Here is a 20,339-nt window from a genome sequence, read left to right on the forward strand (position 1 = left end):
TCGGAGATGTTTACACCTAGAGCCTGCAAGCCTTTCTCATACATACAAGTTTCAATAACAATCCTTCTAATGCCGCCATGTACAGCTTCGGTGACAAAAACATTGCCTTTGTTTTTAACACTCTAACATATTCTTATTAAAGCAGTATATACAGTTAGCTTCAAAAGAGTTATTTACAAAAACATCTAATACAAACTATACCGAGACAAACAAAGTTTATTTTTTTTTACAATATTCACATGGGACTTAACTGAAGTAAAAAATCGATGTAATGTGCTTTGGAATATTTAATATTTAAGCTACAATCGAGTTTTTACACTTTGCTTATAATCGTATTCACTCGGCTCGCTGTTTGACTTCCCCTGATCCAAATTAATTCATTTATTTTACCCGGATTTATAAGAAAATTACTGATTTTCTTATACATTATATATTACCCGGACTTATAAGAAAATTACTGATTTGATAATTTTAACGAAAAATAAATAAACAATAGCAATACACTTAAAGCGAATTAAAAATAATACAAAATAATGATAAATAAAATATTATGTTTTCAGTTTTAATTAAATTTGTAAGTAAGGAGGAATACACAAGAGATCGACCAAAAATCGCTCCGCGATCGACGGGTTGAACATCCCTGTAATAGGTGATATATACAATTATAGGATCTTTCCGAAATTCATATATTGTTCTAATAGTGATTTTAGGTTACTATTAGGATCTTTCCGAGATTCATGGATTGTCCCAATAGATGAGTTTAGGTTACTATAGCTTTGGACTAAGTCACTGCTGCCACTGAGGCATGTATTTATTTTTTCTTTCTGTAGAATTTTGCTCATCTTACCGAAAAGTAAGCCGTCTACTGTCGAATCAGTGGTCAGCGTTCCATAAACAAATCTTTTTAACAAATGCACTTCCCGTAACGGGAATGTCCATCATACAAAACTCATTTCAAAGCATGAAAGCATAAATGATTTTAAAGAAGAAGGATATGTTGAAAAAATTCTGACGAATAGCGTATTTGAGAGAGAGAGAGAGAGAATAATATAAAATGTTATGCTTTTTATTTTATTTTATTATTTATTTTTTATCAATCTACTCACTACTTTAAGTTAAATTTTTCGTCCTATTTTAAACCAAATCTCTACCGCAGCTGTAATAACCTAAAATATACAAAGTTTATTATCCATAATTAGTTAGCATTAGCAATACCACAAAAGTCTACGGAATTTGCATCTTCTTAAGATGTATGACCACAGATCCCAAACCTAAAACGACGCTCTGGTTTGGCACTTTTCCAGAGGCAAGTGCCAGTGATAATGAACTCACGAGCGATGAAGTTCCATCCCGTTTATAATGAATTGCTAATGAATGCAGGACGGTTTTAAGGTCATCATTCCACTTAACGATATAAGCTGAAAGATGGTACACGTTCAAAGTGGGGGAGAAACGAAGAATAAAAAAAAAAAAAATCAAGAAAAAAAAAAAAACGTCGCTTAGATTCCAGAATGCCAGACATTATTGAAATAAGAGTCAGATGTCATTAGCGGAGTTCATCTTTAAATATTTAGATGCTGGTTGGAATTTAAAATTATTGGAGACAACAGTTAATGGCATTCCAGTGGCATTTAGTTGCTTGTTATAAAGAAGATGGGACTTATCCTTGCGTTTCTAGGAAATCCATCTTCATTTGTGTACCGCGCCCCCTTTAGAATACTTTTCAACCGTGTTTACTCCTGGAAAATGTCGATCAGGTATGATGAATTGTGGGATACTTTTCTGTCCTCCTATCATTTGTCTCGGTGCATCTAGGAATTATTTACACACAGGATCGTCTTGGTGGGTGACTTTCTAAAAGTTTTTTTTTTTGGGGGGGGGAACAGTTCTTTTTTTTTTTTGAAGATCAAGATAAGTACTGGGTCTGAGAAAATTATTTTCAAATCATTTATCGGATACAACCATGGGATAGCAACTGTAATTAAATGGATTGTGACATCTCCGCCTAGATATGTTTCATCGGATAAAGGATAAAAAAATTTGAAGACTGATGACTTAAGGAAACTATTTAAGTATCATAAAATGTGTGTAATGACAGTATTAAATATATGGTGAAACTTTGGCTATGTCAACAGCAGGATATATACAGTGCAAATCAATAAACATGTTATGTCGTACTTTACCTTGGCAAGTTTTAGGAAAAGAACGAGATGAATATCACTAGCCTAGTTATCGATCACATAAAACGAACGAAAGAAAAAAATATCCGGTCGTAAACCGTGCTGATGTACAAACAGTCACGATTCAGATTAGGAAGATGAAAATAAAATGAAATTTTATAGAGTTGAAATTAATCAATTCTCTCTTTTAACTTGCAAATGACTTATCATTCTAAGCATTCAATTCAAGCAACAGTTTCTATGGTTTTAATGAGATAGTTGATTAATTCATGTTTATTCAATAAATAACTGTATTTACTGAATAAAGTGTAATGCATTTTGAGAGGATTATATCTACTTGTTGATTAACAAAAGCGATAGAATTAATGTCGCATTGAAGTCTAAAAATTTATTAAAATTACATACGAATTTGAATGGAGAGAATTAGCATATCTGTGCAAGATGTTCTGTAGGTACCCTAATTATATCATTCAACAAGAAGAATAGAGTATAGATTTTCAGGTGGTTCCTTACGTTGTAACTTGAAGGATGTACCTGGCAATAAAATTGCGCCACTCCTGATTGGATTCCGCACCTCCTAAATAGGCCTAATGGATAAGCGGTGGCGATGACGACTCACTGATGTTTTCAATATAGTATTACAGTTAAGTATAAATCAATCAATGTGTCTGTTGGGGAGGGGATATTTATCGCTATACAGGGGCATTTTCATTCCAGTATACTGAAATTTTTTGTTCTTGCGAATAAAAAGAAATGATATGTGTTATCGCAAGCACATCTCCGTTCTCATTAAATATTTCCTAATTTCTGTTTTTGTATTGTTTGAAAAAAATTTCAATATTGTATTTAAATATTAATGAAATAATGTTTGATATTAACTTTATTATATTATATATGTAATAAGGGGACGTACGATATTGTTTCGTGAACGAGTACTACGCTTTCCGTATCTCAGCCTTTTGGCTAAATTCTTATCACCTTAATTTCTAATGAACTTCGTCACGGCTGAAAAACTTTTTATTGGAAAGCGGTGAATTGCTTGGTTTTTGTTCCATCTTTGCTACGAGTTGCTTAGTATTTTACTACCTCTATCGCTTTTCAGGGGGAGAGCCACAATTGCGATGACAAAAGCCTTGGAAGAACACTAAAACAATAGTGATTGAACCATCTGCTAAATATGCCATAGCTTAAGTTCTTAAAAGAACTGGGCGATGGACTGTGTGGATGGGATGTTATTGAGCTAAACGCTCTAGTCATGGCTGGATAATGGCAATAGCCTCAGTTAAAACTTCATTGGCTACAGCATTGCCATTTGTTACCCTCTGTTTAAGTAAAGGGGTAAAATCTCAAAAAATCGGACGATCTCTAGGCCACTCCATAGTGGGCGAAAGACCGTCCATATCTCAGCGTTGGTTCCACTCAATGACAGGATCCCCGACTGAGCAGAACCGCTCAAATTCCGAGGAAAATAATTCACCGGCAAGAACCCCTCAGCGGGCCGTGCCGGAGAACACCTTCCCCGGAGACTCAAAGTGCTCCCTTAAGGCAAAAACCTTAAGAGAGCGAACTCAAAAACTCATCACCCAGGATAACAGCAACAGCCGAACCTTAGTTAACTTCCTTGGTTCAGCATTGCCATTTGCTACCCTGATTAGTAAGTAAAGGGTAAAATCTCAAAAAATCGGACGATCTCTAGGCCACACCATAGTGGGCGAAAGACCGTCCATATCTCAGCGTTGGTTCCACTCAGTGACGGGCTCCCCGACTGAGCAGAACCGCTCAAATTCCGAGGAAAATAATTCACCGGCAAGAACCCCTCAGCGGGCCGTGCCGGAGAACACCTTCCCCGGAGAATCAAATGCTCCCATAAAGCAAAAACCCTAAGGGAGCGAACTCAAAAACTCACACCCAGGATAACAGCAACAGCCGAACCTCAGTTTACTTCCTTGGTTCAGCATTGCCATTTGTTACCCTGATTAGTAAGTAAAGGGTAAAATCTCAAAAAATCGGACGATCTCTAGGCCACTCCATAGTGGGCGAAAGACCGTCCTAATCTCAGCATTGGTTCCACTCAGTGACGGGCTCCCCGACCACTGAGCAGAACCGCTCATATTCCGAGGAAAATAATTCACCGACAAAGCCCCTCAGCGGGCCGTGCCGGAGAACACTCTCCCCGGAGACTCAAAGTGCTCCCTTAAGGCAAAAACCTTAAGAGAGCGAACTCAAAAACTCACCGCCCAAGGAGGTAACAGCAACAGCTGAACCTCAGTTAAACTTCATTGGTACAGCATTGCATTGTTGCCATCCGTTACCCCCAAGGGCATTAATGAACCAATCACCGACTATGTAAGTAAAGGCGACATCTCAAAAATACGGACGATCTCTAGGCCACTCCATAGTGGGCAAAAGACCGTCCTAATCTCAGCGTTGGTTCCACTCAGTGATGGGCTCCCCGACCACCGAGCAGAACCGCTCAAATTCCGAAGAAAATCATTCACCGACAAAGCCCCTCAGCGGGCCGTGCCGGAGAACACTTTCCCCGGAGACTCAAAGTGCTCCCTTAAGGCAAAAACCTTAAGAGAACGAACTCAAAAACTCATCGCCCAAGGGAGTAACAGCAACAGCCGAGCCTCAGTTAAACTTCATTGGTACAGCATTGCAATGTTGCCATCCATTACTCCCAAGGGCATTAATGAATCAATCACCGACTATGTAAGTAAAGGTGAAATCTCAAAAATACGGACGATCTCTAGGCCACTCCATAGTGGGCGAAAGACCGTCCTAATCTCAGCGTTGGTTCCACTAAGTGACGGGCTCCCCGACCACTGAGCAGAACCGTTCATATTCCGAGGAAAATAATTCACCGGCAAGTACCCCTCAGCGGGCCGTGCCGGAGAACACTTTCCCCGGAGACTCAAAGTGCTCCCTTAGGGCAAAACCTAAGAGAGCGAACTCATTAACCCAGGATAACAGTAACAGCCGAACCTCAGTTAAACTTCATTGGTTCAGCATTGCCATCCGTTACCCTATATGGGCATCTCATATAAAATCAATCACCGACTATGTAAGTAAAGGTGAAATCTCAAAAATACGGACGATCCCTAGGCCACTCCATAGTGGGCGAAAGACCGTCCTAATCTCAGCGTTGGTTCCACTCAGTGACGGGCTCCCCGACCACTGAGCAGAACCGCTCAAATTCCGAGGAAAATAATTCACCGACAAAGCCCCTCAGCGGGCCGTGCCGGAGAACACCTTTTCCGGAGAGTCATAGTGCTCCCTTAAGGCAAAAACCTTAAGAGAGCGAACTCAAAAACTCATCGCCCAAGGGGGTAACAGCAACAGCCGAACCTCAGTTAAACTTCATCGATACAGCATTGCATTGTTGCCATCCGTTACCTCCAAGGGCATTAATGAACCAATCGACCGCATGTCACGGTCGATTGATTCGTCTCTTTCCACCATATGCATAGCAATCCCATGTCAAAAAATTTAATTCATCATAAGTGAACTCTGGGTAGGTGCGTAATCAAATTTTGAATTTAACAAAATGAAGTTACTTAAAAATAAATAAAGATTAGTGTATTTTTGAGTATATTATAGATGAATTTATGTTTTATAACCAAATGTGGAAAAATTTAAAAGTTTCGATAATTTACTGCAATTTGCCTATAAAATATGGATAGACCCATAATATCGTCCACTATAATATCTGACTAATGACAAATTAAAGCCTCTAGTTTAACATTTTACAGTTTTATTATATTTACAGAAAGCAATTCTAAAGGTCTTCATATGTTAAAGATACCAGGCTATTTTAATTATAAACCTGGTTTTAATCCATTTCCCAAGTAAGCAAACAGAGTAGTAAGTCAAGTTTGCTCCTGCAAGTAGTGCAAGTCTGGATGACCCGCGCGTAGTGCAAGTCTTAAGCAACTCGTGGTAAAGGTGGAATAAGCTCTGATCACTATTCTTAGTATTTACCCTTAATGAAAAACATCTCCTCAAGGAGATGTATGATGCTACGCATTAAAGGCAAGGGGCCACTACCCAAACCGGTAAAGGTCGAAATAAAGGTCAGTAAATAAATTTCGACCTCAATAAAGGTCGAAACCGGTCTGGGTAGTGGCACCTTGCCTTTAATGTGTAGCATCATACATCTCCTTGAGGAGATGTGTTTTGCATTAAGGGTAAATACTAAGAATAGTGATCAGAGCTTATTCCACCTATACCACGAGTTGCCTAAGACTTGCACCACGTGCGAGTTACCCAGACTTGCACTACTTGCAGGCGCAAACTTGACTTACTTGGGAAATGGATTAAAACCAGGTTTATAATTAAAATAGCCTGGTATCTTTAACGTATATTATACCCAAGGTAAAAAAACTTTCTACATACATATATATATATACACTATGGGGATCCCCCCCCCCCCGAGTTCCGGACTGGTAGGCTGGTTCTCCTTGAATTCTGATGACTCAAATTTTGAAGACTCGAAAGGGGGTTCCCTCCCCGGCGCCCAACTTCCCGAGTTCCGGACTGGTAGACCGGTTCTCATTGAATTCTGATGACTCGAATTTTAAAAACTCGAAAGTGGGTTCCGTCCCCCCCCCTGGCGCCTACGGCGCTCAATCCTCCTGAGTTCTGGACTGGTAGGCCAGTTCTTGAATTCTGATGACTCGAATTTTGAAAACTCTTAAGGGGTTCGAGTTTTCAAAACTCGAAAACTCCTCCTAGCGCCTACCCCCCCCCCTTCCGAGTTCAGGAAGGCCGGTTCTCCTTGAATTCTGACGACGCGAATTATTATATATATATATATATATATATGAAATTCTCTGACACAGGATTCCTTTAGTATTAAATGAGAATTTTTGTCCTCTTAAGTTTCTGTCTGATCTCTGATGACGACCAACAGTTCGAAACGACTGTCGGGCCATCGAAACTTTAATAAAAATAATAAAAAAAAAAGCACTAATAAAAGGCAAATGTATCGGCATTTGGGAAACGGGGATGTTCTTTTAAGTAGTGCAAGCTAAGGCAACTCCGATGCCGAGGATTGTATTCTCATAAGCTCTCTGGTCGTTTTTTCAAAACTTTCCAAATTTGCTGAAAGTAAACCAAACTTGGTGGAGGATTGAGCCTTGGTTTTTATTACATTGTAATAAAACAATTATGATAAATATATGGCATTTCTGTTTCTTGATAAATTACTTGGTGGCCCGTATCTGAACAGATTTTATGTGTTCAGACACATAATTCTCAAGACTGTGCCATAATTTTGAAAACATCTGCTATGTGTGACTAATCTTTTCTAGTCTTTTATACAGCTATGTTCCTTTGACGATGTAATTCCTACGGCTTACGAAACTTGTCGAGTTATATGGTTTATTTTAATAAGTGTTTCAATAACAATAGGTCATGAGAAACATTCGTGTGGCTAAAAAGATAAAACTGCGTATTTATCTTTCATCGTCTTCCTAGCATTCTTCTTTCCACCTTTTTTATGTAGACAGTAACTTTATATAAGGTGAAGGGTGGAGAAAAAAATAGGAAAGATACAAAAGACAGAGAGGATGATGATGAAAAAGATCAGAAGGGATGGAGATAGGAAATATGGAGAATAAATAATGCTGATTAGAAGGTGAAAGAAGAATAAGAAAGATGGAGAAGATGGAAGTGAGAGTCTGGGAAAAAAGAAAAATAAGAAAGACATTTATCAAACTACTTGTGTAATTTAATATGTAACATCTACAATAGAATGTCAGTTGTTCGATGGGGAAAAAAATCATCTCTCTGAATTTTTGGTATACTGGCTAACTGCTCCTAATGAAGGTTTACAGGGTGTCCCAAAATTCACGCAAGAAGTAATTTTGATAGAAAACACAGGTTTTTAATTAAAAATTGTAATTTCTTATTGATTCATAAAGTATGCAGTATAGGGTTATGCATGGAATAGCACATCGGGTAAATGGCCTCCACGGCTTTGCTGGCACATACGCACTCTTTTGTCGAAATTTTCCATGACCGTTTTGCATAAATGTGGCTGAATTTCGTTGATACGGCGCTCAATTTCCTCCTTCAAGGCGTGGGTGGTCGTGGGCTTGTTGGCATAAACCTTAGACTCCAAAAAACCCCAAAGAAAAAAGTCCAACGGCGTTAAGTCACATGATCTGGGCGGTTAATTCTGATCACCAAAACGGGAAATTACACGACCAGGAAATGACTCATACAGTAATTGAATTGTTTCTCGGGCTGTATGGCATGTGGCACCGTCTTGTTGAAACCACATGTCGTCCACATCCATATCTTGCAATTTAGGCACAAAAAACTGGATTATCATGTCGCAATAGCGAGCACCATTAACTCTTATTGCCTTACCACCCGCATTTTCGAAGAAGAATGGACCGATGATGCCTCCAGCCCAAAATCCGCATCGAACAGTGACACGTTGTGGATGCATTTGTTTCTCAACAATCACTCGTGGATTTTCTGGACCCCAAATGCGACAATTTTGTCGATTAACGAAGCCATCAAGATGAAAATGAGCCTCATCGCTGAAGATGATTTTGTTCGAAAAATAAGCATTCACTTGTTGTTGTTCCATAATCCATTCAACGAACTCTCTTCGCTGTATGTGGTCATTTTTAATAACCCTGAACTGTCAGCTGTCACGCTGTCTTTTTTTTACTCGTTGGCAACACTTTACCGCACAAATGGCGCTAAATTTAAATTTTGCGTGAATTTTGGGACACCCTGTATATACAAGTTAACCCTTGAAGAGCGCGGATCCACTTATACGCTGTTTTTTTTATCAATAAATATACTGGAGAATTTTTTAAGATTTGCGACAATTTGAAAAAAAAAAAAAAACTCGCAGACGAACAGCGTAGCTTAGAAATATCGAAAAAATTAGGAAAACGTTAGGTATGTTATGAATGCACAAAATATACATAAATCTATTATAAAAAAAGTTAAAATTTATCAAAACTTACGCACACAAACACTTACAGACCGTACATGGCCATTCGCAGTCGAGAGAAATGTAAACAAACTTAAAGATGCAGAGTGTTAAATCATAACTGTTATTAACCAGTCAAATTAATTAGCATAAAATAAAAATTTTATAACATTCATTCATTAATGTATAGGTTAGACTATTACGAAGTAGTCGTGTCGATTGCACGGGGCTACCATAAAGCAATCATATTGCTGCTTCTTCGTTATCAATGTATGAATCGTTATACCTGTAAATAAATATGAATTTCTTTTTTCCAAGTGATCTTTTCATTTTTGATGTCTAGTGTTAATAATACATAAACCATCTATAGTGATTTGTATCATACAAGATAATATCGATGCGTAGGTACTGAGAGACATACAATTCATCTTGTAAACAGATGATGTAAACTTACGGTATCGATAAATACAGTCCAGTACAATACCGTAAATGTATTTTCACTTCCGTATTATTTTCTGTAATAACATTATTTTCTCTAGCTTACTTTATTGTAAGAATACGATATAATACATACCGTATAAAATGTGTGTTAATTGACTGTTTATGTTTCCGGTAAGGCTTAAGGTCAACAGTTCGACTATTAGCAGTTAATTGTTTGGGAAGTCAAAAGTTATACGCGGATTTTCGAACAACGCGGGAGGGTGCCTCAACCCCCGCTTTGTTCAAGGGTCAATTGTATTTATATAAAGGCTTTCATTGTTTGTGTGGGTTACATTTATTTTATTTCGATAAAGTAGTTTCCAAATATGAAAATAGAGGGAGCTTTAAAACATGTCAGTACTTTTTTTTCTAATAAATTTAGAAAAAAAAAAAAAAAATATATATATATATATATAATATATATATATTATATATATATTATATATATATATAATGTTTTTTTTTTTTTTTCTTAATCCATTATAAAACTTCCAAGACAGACAGACATTACAAGCTTTGCTATTATTGACGCTTACAGTAATTTGGGTCTGAAGCCACCAGGTGCATTCCAGCCGATATCGATCAACGGATATTTACCACTTAAATGCGAGTGGTCTTCTTTAAAAGAAAGAAAGAAGAAATGGAAAAGAAAAAAAAAAGTAAGAAAAGAAAAGAAAATCACTCACACTGCGGCTTTACTCTAACCTTAATAACCTCATTCCAGTTGTCATTTGGGTAGATTGAGCCATTTACTCATCCTGGCAGATACCATTTGTCCCTCACCCCCCCCCCCCTTCTGTAATCAGCTACCTCATAAAACTGCAACACGGAAGATGAGAGCAAGGCGAAATTGTTTCAGATGTGATAGACAAAGTAGTTTCTGCTTCCCAAACATAATATCTGGCTATCCCACCGTCTACTTTCATTTACTTCTTCCAGTCTATATACCGATATTTTGCAAGAAAAGAACATGCATTCACGAAATTTCATCTTTTTTGTTTCATATAAGAAGAGTATTGACATGTTTTAACGGCTCCCTCTATCTTCATATTTTGGAACTACTTTATCGAAATAAAACAAATGTACACGAGACTCACCAGAAATGGATTATGATTGATTTCCATTTCGTAGATGATAGAAATTGATGCGTAGAATCAGAAGGCAGATAAAATCCTCAAAACAATGCAGCAAATAAGGATAAATGATCACCTCCCAGATCATCATTAAAGATCTACAGAAATAGTTGGAAACATACATTGCTGATTGAAGGAAGTTCACTAATTTTGGGACGAAACTAAAGATGAATGATAATTGTACTAATAGCGAAGGCAATAAATATTAAAGGTATTCACTTATTACCTGATATGAGACCACACTCTGCTTACTGGAGGTTTGAAGTGGCCTGAAAAAATATCATTTTTAGACTAGTGTAAGTTTTCTGAATTTTAATCTCCCAGTCTTTAGATTACTGATTACATCGACATAAAAAAAAATAATAAATAAATAAAAGAAATCAGCTTCCATGTTTAGACTACTAGTTAATAATGAATGAAACAAAAGATCGTGAAAAAATTTAATGAGGAAAGCATATTAATGTAAACACTATATTATTCAGGAACCATTATTTGGAATATTACTCTGAATCAATGGCCTATTGAAAAGATTAAATGCCATTGTTGGAACCATAATGGTTCTGGGTTGAAGATGACTGCTTTGTCTACGATTAGATACATTGTCGGCAAAAAGTGGAAAACAATTTTGACTACCGGGTGAAAATATTAGTCTTTTATTATTATTATTATTATTATTATTATTATTATAATGAATAAATATCACTACAAAGAAATAGTAATTGAGGATTTAGCCATAGTTCGAGCTGATGTGTCATTTCACAGATTTTCTTTTTTTTTTTATGATACGAAAATATAACATGCGTTGCTTTTTGCTACTAAGCAATGAGTCGCCTAATTTTATCCATTGCGACTTGTGAATACAACAATGGAAGTCGTTATCTGTGAAGTAGATGTTTTTAGTGTATTATGCATACACTAAAAACATCACTGTATCTGTGCTCCGAGAACCTATACGACAAGTATAGGTTCTCGGAGCACAGATATTTAGGCAAAAGTTTTAGTGAAGATGGCAAATTAAATATGGAAATACACAGCAGAATTAGGAAAGCTGATATGGTAGGAAGTTAGCGGAATAAATTTATATGGAAGTATACAAGACAATGTGCATGCCATGGATCGGAGAGCTGAGTTAGACAGGAGACCACAGATAGGAGAAGATGTTCGAAACGAACTTGTTCTTAGCATTCAGGAATGTGTTATTAGAGAGCTAATCTCAGATGGTTTGGTCACATAAACAGAAATGGGTGCGAAAAAGGTTAGATTCCCGTCTACGACGTGAGAAGTTTAAGGATCTTGCTCAGCCATAGCCAAGTTAGCCGGTCTTGGGCGTGAACGTTAGGGTTCCTCCCCTCCCCCCCCAGTTTATTTGGAGGGTTTCATCTCATCCCCGAAGCAGGCAAACCGGCCCCGTGAACACACACACACACGGATACAGTCATAGGATATAGTACGGCAAGGAATGCAAACCACCTTGCTCATAGTTATTTCCCTAGATGGTGGCGTATATAGCTGCCCATAACCTCTGCCTATTACCTCAACATAAGTACGTTATTGATAAATAAATATATAACAATTAAAAAATATATAACCATGACGGGCAGGTTGACAAGCAGATGGAATTCCCCTGTTTGTAACACTTTCAGTATATTCTATTGATTGTTATTCAATAAATAAAAAAATAAAAAATGTAATCTTTCTATGATGAAAATAAACGTCTTAAAATATCTCGATTTTTCAGAAGAAGTCTACGAAAAGTACACAGAATGTAATATTCCTCTTAATTAAAACGACTTCAAACTTAATTAGTGAAAGAGTTATCCACCAATTATCTTCAACTCCGCAAACGTAACCTCCTTAAGTCTTTCAAAGATTGGCTTTTTCTTCTTCTTATTTTTTTTTTTTCTTCTTCAAGTAATAAATGAAGAAAGATCGTTCAGCCATGAGAATTAAAGAGAACTATCTTGCAAGAATCACACTGGAAATGAATGACACACCTGAGCTGCCAAGCTAATTAATACATGCTCGGTTAGATGCAAATAATTCGAAAACTCCTAGAGCGCATGCGCAGATGAAGTCGCGAGCCTTAATCCGGAGAACTATTTAAATCTCAGAAACCTTGTGGTTTTCCTGTCTGTTCCCCTCTTCGTAATTATCTTCTAAGTCAGTGCTACACTTAATGAAGGCAATTAGCCCTTCCAGCTAACCGTGAAAGCTACCATTACCCCCCTTGCCTAGTCCAGTGTTAGGCTTCACACATAGAAATTACCCATAATCCATCGTAAATACCTTCCACTTTGCAACACAACGAATCCACTATACCCAAAGGTTTCAAAGGAGTTAATTGCACAAAAATTTCCTATTCGTTCTCTTAAATGGTTCGATCATTAGAGAAATGAGAATTTTTTTTTTTTTTGAAAAGAGTTCGGTTTAATTACGTTTGTGAAAATGGAATCCAAAGATGAACGACTCGCGTTTATTGGATATTGTTGGCACTGCAGGTGAAAGTGTAGAGAAATGGTGTGCAGCGTATGAATGGGTACGTAGAAATAGTTAACTTGAATATGAAAAAGGAAAAATAGTAACGCTACTATCGTAAAAATCGGAATAAAAATAGTGTAAATAAAAAAAAATGAAATTAAACAGCCTATTTGAGCCTAAAATAATAAATCACGTGATTAAATGTCAATTTCCACAACAATTAATGGCTGATTTCAACAATGTGATATTTTTATAGGTCAGTTTCAACAATGACTTAAAGTGTCAGTTTCCACAACAATTGATAATCGATTTCAACAATGCCATATTTTTGTCAGCTTTAGTTCTAACAATGATGGAATAATAATAATAATAATATAGTATATTTAAAATATGTAACTGATTAACATATTTTAAGTTTAAAATTTCTATGAGATGAATCAGAATATCTTGATTCGTATTTTAAAAATGGATTAAGATAATTACAGTGAACAATTCAGCGCAGAAAGTATCAAACTACACACAATTGATTCTGTAGGAGATCAGGAGAGCAATACGAGAAAAAAAAAATTACACTCTTTTAATCGAAGTGCTATGTTTAATTGCGATTTTATATTATTTTATTTATTTTTTCATTACGTTCTACGACGCACAAGGATTCCTGACCGAGGTCGCTACTTAACGTACTCTTTTGTTTACTTCTTTTGTCACACCTGACTACCGTATGTTGACACAAGAAAGTGCTCCAGCAATCAGTCAATATAACAAGTAATAGACAGACAGACATTGCGTGCAACCCCACTTTGCGCTAATTCAGCGCAGTCTGTTTCCAACAATGACTGCAATAGATTGAGCGCGCGACTGTTTCGCGCGAGACTAAGCTAATTCAAAAGGTTTGATACACGTGAGGAAATGTACATTTTCCTGTGTAGTTTGTCACGTGGGTGAGCAATCTACCACAATGCGATTATTTGCTGTCTTTTCTCTTAGGATAATTTAATTATTTTTAAAGGGCTTTGAGTGATTTTTTTTTTTTTGTGTAATTGGCTTTTATTATTGGGCTATTGTGTGCGTTTTCTGTAACACGAATAACATTATCATTAACTCAAAGACCGCTATCATCAGCAGCACGAAACTAGTTTATAATATTACTTTGGTTCCACTATATTACTAATGATGTTTTCCCAAAGCATCTTTCAAATCCAGTTGTAAGTTACTGGCAGACATCTGCATAATTGTAAACAACTCTTCCATCATATGAAGCTGATGAATTACAGTAGCGAAACTTGGAGCAATCTCCAAGTTGGAACAGTTGTTGTGAAAAGAATCTCTTGAACGTGAAATGAGTTCGTGCACACCTTTCCCACTCAAACACGTGTTCAACACACACCGGAAACACGCACCGTATACACCGTATATTCTAGCAAAAGGGAAACGTCGAAATTGCTTTAGATTCAGTGCGAGTTTTGTAAGAGAAATTGAAGGCAATTCCGATGAAAAAAAAAGATTGGTAGTCTAAAAGTACCAAAAACTTTAAAGAAATATTATCCAACTCGAATAAGAGAATTAATTCATTCCTACTGTGATTAATGCAGTTATATTGTATTTATTGCAAATCCTCCCTTTTTGAAATAAATAACGGAAAATAATCCTGAAGTATCTTGTGAGTTTTCATGTTAGCTAAACCTTAGTCTACTGTGGTATTTAATGTATGTTAGGCCTACAACCTTTTGTGGATCGGTGTAGGGGGGGGGGAGAATTTACATAGAAATGGTTTAAATCTTTGCAGTTCTTAGAGCATATAACAACTTGAAGGATCTCTGGGACTTCTTTATTTTTCCTTCCACAGTTTAATGCGAATTTTGCAATTTTTAACTACGTTTATTAACTGTCAAAGAAAGGTTCAATATCATCAGTGATTGAAGATCTTTCCTGTTCCCCCCCCGCCCCAAGAGGGTACATATCATGAATTTGATGACAAGCACTTTTCTTCAATAGTTTAATTTCAGCGGACATTAATCCTCACCCTCTTATGGTTTCTAATATATTACGTGCTGAATTTAACAATTACAGAAACGATGAATTTTTATTCAAATCTATCATTAAGAGTTTCACTAAACTACTCCTTTTGAATTTTAATTTAAAGGACTATTTTAATGATCAAATTCCCCAATACATTTCAGAGAATAATACAAAATTATACGTTAAAATGCAAACAAATAGACTAATAAGCCAAGAACAGCTTTTATTTTTAACCTTAAATAACATTGCTATACAAGAATCCACTTTGTTTTATTGTATTCTTGTACGAAAATGGTTCGATTGTAACCAAAGCCTAAATTTCACCAAAATTCGTCATATAATTTGAATACGTACAACAGAGTGTTATACGTATTCGAATGGACCTAATAATTAACATATATGCGTTAAATGCATCCGCAGTGATTTCTATAAATAGTCAATCCATCATCTGTTTAAAGGGATTTGTCACTGAAATCCACAAAGATTTAGAATTCCTTCAAATCAACAAAACCGACGTAGTTTTTCTGCAAGAAGTTATTAAAGAAAAGGAATCCACTGCCAGGGCGCGCCCCCTGTATTAAATCATTACTTCCTGGGGTGATCTCAAGTCATCCAAATCCAGTGGAGGTGTCGAGTTCCCTTAAACGAGGGAAAAAAAAAAAAAAAAGAAAAAAAGAAAGAAAGAAAAAGCTGCCAGTGGTCGACTGTAGGAAAAGCGATTTGTGCGTGTCGGTAGCTAAGCAACCATGAAATAAACAGAGTTTCAAGCTGTTTTGGCGCGTGCCGATCTGTGAGGAGTCTTGTTTCCTCGTTGCTTCCACTGACATTTCTATAGAAGAAGAACATTATTAATGGAACACAAGTCTTTTGTCCTCTTCGAAAAGGAAAAGGGGGATGGCAATAAGGTAGAACGGCCGAGTGATGCGGGAACTTAAAAAATAAAAAATAAAAAATAAGACACCGGAGTGAAGATTAATGACACTAAGACGACGAACTTGGTAGATATGCAAGATAACGTCACATATGTATATCTTACTGCTGGAAAAACGGGCATTAACCATAAATATGAGCAAAGTCTCATTTTCGAACAGGAAGGGGAGAAGGATTATTGGAAGAAGATGACGAAAAAAAATCTGTTATTTGGAAAGATGTATAGCCAGAAATATTTCTTAAATGACAGCAAAATTGATGGTAGAAGACAAGTAAAGAAGGGAGGTTTAAGTTGCACCACCACCACCAGAAGATTGTAACTTTTCCATTTGGTGATACGTCTTGAATTTGTGTAAGCTTTTCTTCAAATTCCATCTATTGTTACGTTAGCAGAGTTTAACAGGAAAACAAAATTGTTCCATACATGTCGTGTGACTAGAAATATAAACTGCCCGATGCATAAACATGAAAAAAAAATAAAAAAATAAATAAAATTACTCTATCAGTCATAGGAGGTTCTGATATGTTACTTTTCTTGCATGATTTTGCTGCTTAATCACGACTAACTGTCTCCCCAAATTTATCGTGGTTACTTAATATGATGCAAATAATAAAAAGGTGTGTTATAATTTTTTACTAAAATATTCCTTTATTGAAAAAGATTCCAAAAATTCTTTATTATAACAAACTATATTATATTTAACAAAGAATTACATTTTTTTATCTAATATAAATAAACAAAATTGGTGCGTGAATATCTGATGTGAAGTCAACAGCCTATATATAAATAGATATTGTACAAGTAGCCTAGTCGTAAAGATACTTCACACGAAACTGTTTGCTCACACTTGGATAAAGGATTTAATAAGAATATAATTCTTGTCGAGTATAACATACACCTCAATTTCTTCCAATGACACTAAGAAAACACAGGGTAAGAAAAATCAAACCATATTACCATCCTTGCATTCATATGATGTCAAGTCAACTGACTCTAATAAGCAAGTAGCCCAAGTAAAAATATTCCGTTAAATCATTATTTGCGTACACTTGAGTAAAATAAGGATAAAAACAAGCATACGTATATATTTGTTAAGTTCTTACGGCAATTTCTTAAACTTAGATTCAGTGCTACAATGAGAACAAAAATCATAATTGATTATTTTTATGATAGTAATAAAAAAATAAATCGTTCACCTTTTAATTTAATAGTTCTGTAATAAATGAAAGTTATTTAAATTTCAAGTGTTCTTCTATTGCTTTCCAGATGTCGCTATCTACGCTGAATATATCTGGAACGCCTGCTAGTACGTATAATCAACATCACTATCCACCACACACGTCTGGTTTCAATCCTTCCACAACAGCTCTTGGTAACTTTACCCAAAAGGCTTTACAAGAACACAATCTCAGTCAACCTAGCCAGCCAACTGTATCTCGGCATCCTATGCATGTTACATCTCAACTTACATCTCCTTCGAGTGGTTACAGCGATCTCAGTGCTCCCTACTTCTCTATAGGTCTAGCAGCGGCATGTAGTGGGACCTCTCCATCTAAGCCTCCTTTTCCCCACTCCTTGTCGTTTAGTGGATATTCCCAGCATTCTTTTCTTCAAGGGACTTCATACAGTTCGCCTTGTGTCGGAAATACCTTTGGAGCAACAGCCCAACCATCAGCTGCTGCCTCTTTTTTTGCAAGGTAAGTTTTGGTTACATTAAATCAGATATATATAATGAATAGTATAAGCGCTAAATGTCCTTTGAAAAATAGTGCGGTAAAATAAGTATTGGAGTACTCCTTGTTTTAGAATAAAACATACGGGTATGTGTATTCTAATATAGATATGACCTATAGTTAGCAGTACGTCTGTATACGTCAATGGCACATGGAGATAATGGATTATGGTATTCCATAACTGTGTCGTTATGGAATACCATATCATTGGCCTATCAGGTAGCTATATTGACATAAGACTGCATTACCCAAAATCAGGTGCAAGAAATTTCATTACTTCATGGAATTATGAGGGGGGGGGGGTGCTACCTTAGTCAAGAAGCTCACATACAGATCTTGGAAACAATGTGTGCTGAAAAAGAGAAGGTAAAAGAAAATCTCAGAAGTCCTATGGGGAAATAATCAACCAGGAGTTTAGCTATTCTGCTGAGATTCAGGTTTATGGTTGGATACGTGAGCACCGCACATGAATTGCTACGGAATGGCAGCTGCCATGCCATGAACGAACAGTAAGAATGGTGACACACCACTGTAGATTGTCACTGTTCTTGTGGTTGGGACTGGGATCTTCAGTTGTAGCGCCTGAAAGAATGAATGCCAAATAATATGCAATACTTCTGCATAATGTAATTATGAGATAACATTGTGAGATAACATAGTTGTCTCTTTTTATCACGGCAATGCATCATAACATACTACAGGTACTATTTTTTATAGCCATAGCTTAATAAAAGGGCAAAAATGTATCAGAAAACTTGAGTGGCCTACAAAGAGTTCCATTCACATTTCAATTGCACACATTGAAACGTGTGCAATTTAGGATTGCGTTTTTTTTTTTTTTTTGTGAGAATTTACTCACTCTAAACCAATCCCATTTCAGCTATTGTAACTTATTCAATTAAATATTACTTTCACAAAGAATCAATATATAACTCTGTCTCTCTTAGTTCTTCAAATGGTCTTCAATAATTTGATTTGAATTTTAAATTCAATTCGAATTAGTACACCCTCGGGAAACCTCCCCCCCTCCAACACACACACACCTCTATTTGAGAAGCACTACTGTCAATTTTCTTGATATTTACCATGTTATCTTTAATATCGTTTTCTATGGCATAATGAATATGAAGTTATGAAAGGCATTAAAAACAGTGACATAACTGACTTAAGCTGTAAGATACTAAATGGGAAGTTTTTTTTTTCATTGTTTTGCATAATGTATATAGCATAATATGAAATTCTATCAGTAGTTAAGAAAATTTACTTCTTTAATCTTTTATAATAAAATTTCTTAAAATTTTATGAGAGAATGAAATACACCAACAAAAACTTTACATATTGATTATAGATGAACACAGAATAGGAGGATCAGAGGATTCAATCGACCGTGAGATGTGGTGATTGATTCATTCAATCCAATACCCTTGGAGGGTAATGCTGTAGCCAATGAAGTTCTAACTGAGGCTCGGCTATTGCTGTTACCCTCCTGCCATGATTAGAGCTTTAATAGTTCAATAACACCTTATCCCTACGCTGTCCTCTACAGATAACGGGGAAGATGAAAAGCATTCTTGCTTCGCCCCTTTAAGCCAGTCCTTATAAGGACTGAAATAACATAACATTTTAGGATTATGATGAAGTATGGTGGCTCGCGTGTTTCGTGTCGTGTATTATTGATGATGAATTGTGAATTTGACTGATATCTTTTTAGAGATTTATGCTTATTCATTAGTAATAGCAGTTAATTGCTTGCTGCCATAAACAGACACTTTATTTTCCATACTTTATCCGGGTAAGTCAATTGAATTTACAAGGGCGATACGCTAGGCCTACTGCCGCTAGTGTCGCCATTGTTTTATATATTATATTGTGACATCTTATTGCTGGTAGACACCTTAATGTGGTTATGGGATTTTCTAGTGGATCCTCAAAAGTCCACAGGATTATCTTTACCTGCTCGGAACACCTGAGCAATCTCTACTCTTTCTTCATCTGTGTCTTAACACATTTCTAAATTATTGTTATGGCAAAACTTCTTAATGAGGCCAAATTCGAGGAAGTATACATGGAATTCCTCAGACTAGGAAAACTGCTGAGTGAAGGACAGGAAAAGTCAAGCTCTTTGACACATTCTCCCCCCACCCACAGCAGTCACAGAGGACAATATTGATGACATAAGTGAAGAGCCCATAACCATGACGCAATCTTTTTGCGTCATGGTTATGGACACTTATGGAAGATGCTACATCCCAAGACAGCAGTTATCATACCTTGGAAACAGATACAGAGTTCCAATTGGTCAAAAAGAAGAGGAGAATCTCCACCAATGTGGAAGAACCCAAAACAACAGGGATAGAAGCACTTAATGATCCTAAAGAAAAGATACCACCAATCATATTAAGGGATAAGGAAATATGGATCCCTGTCTCA

At 36.4% G+C, this 20,339-nt stretch overlaps 1 protein-coding gene across 3 annotated transcripts in view; it reads left to right on the top strand.

Annotated features, from left to right (window-relative positions):
* LOC150101559 (uncharacterized) overlaps nt 1-20,339 on the top strand; it is a 166,048-nt gene that overhangs the window by 71,704 nt on the left and 74,005 nt on the right. For all 3 annotated transcript variants that reach the window (XM_090400083.1, XM_090400084.1, XM_090400085.1), the window contains one exon: nt 17,443-17,873. In XM_090400083.1, coding sequence (XP_090256209.1) covers nt 17,443-17,873 — 431 coding nt within the window. The remainder of the gene's footprint in view (nt 1-17,442; nt 17,874-20,339) is intronic.

This window comes from Typopeltis vanoorti, chromosome 11, assembly GCF_054136105.1.
Source record: "Typopeltis vanoorti isolate ZY-2024b chromosome 11, IOZ_Tvanoo_1.0, whole genome shotgun sequence".
In the NCBI taxonomy this organism is placed as follows: domain Eukaryota; kingdom Metazoa; phylum Arthropoda; class Arachnida; order Uropygi; family Thelyphonidae; genus Typopeltis; species Typopeltis vanoorti.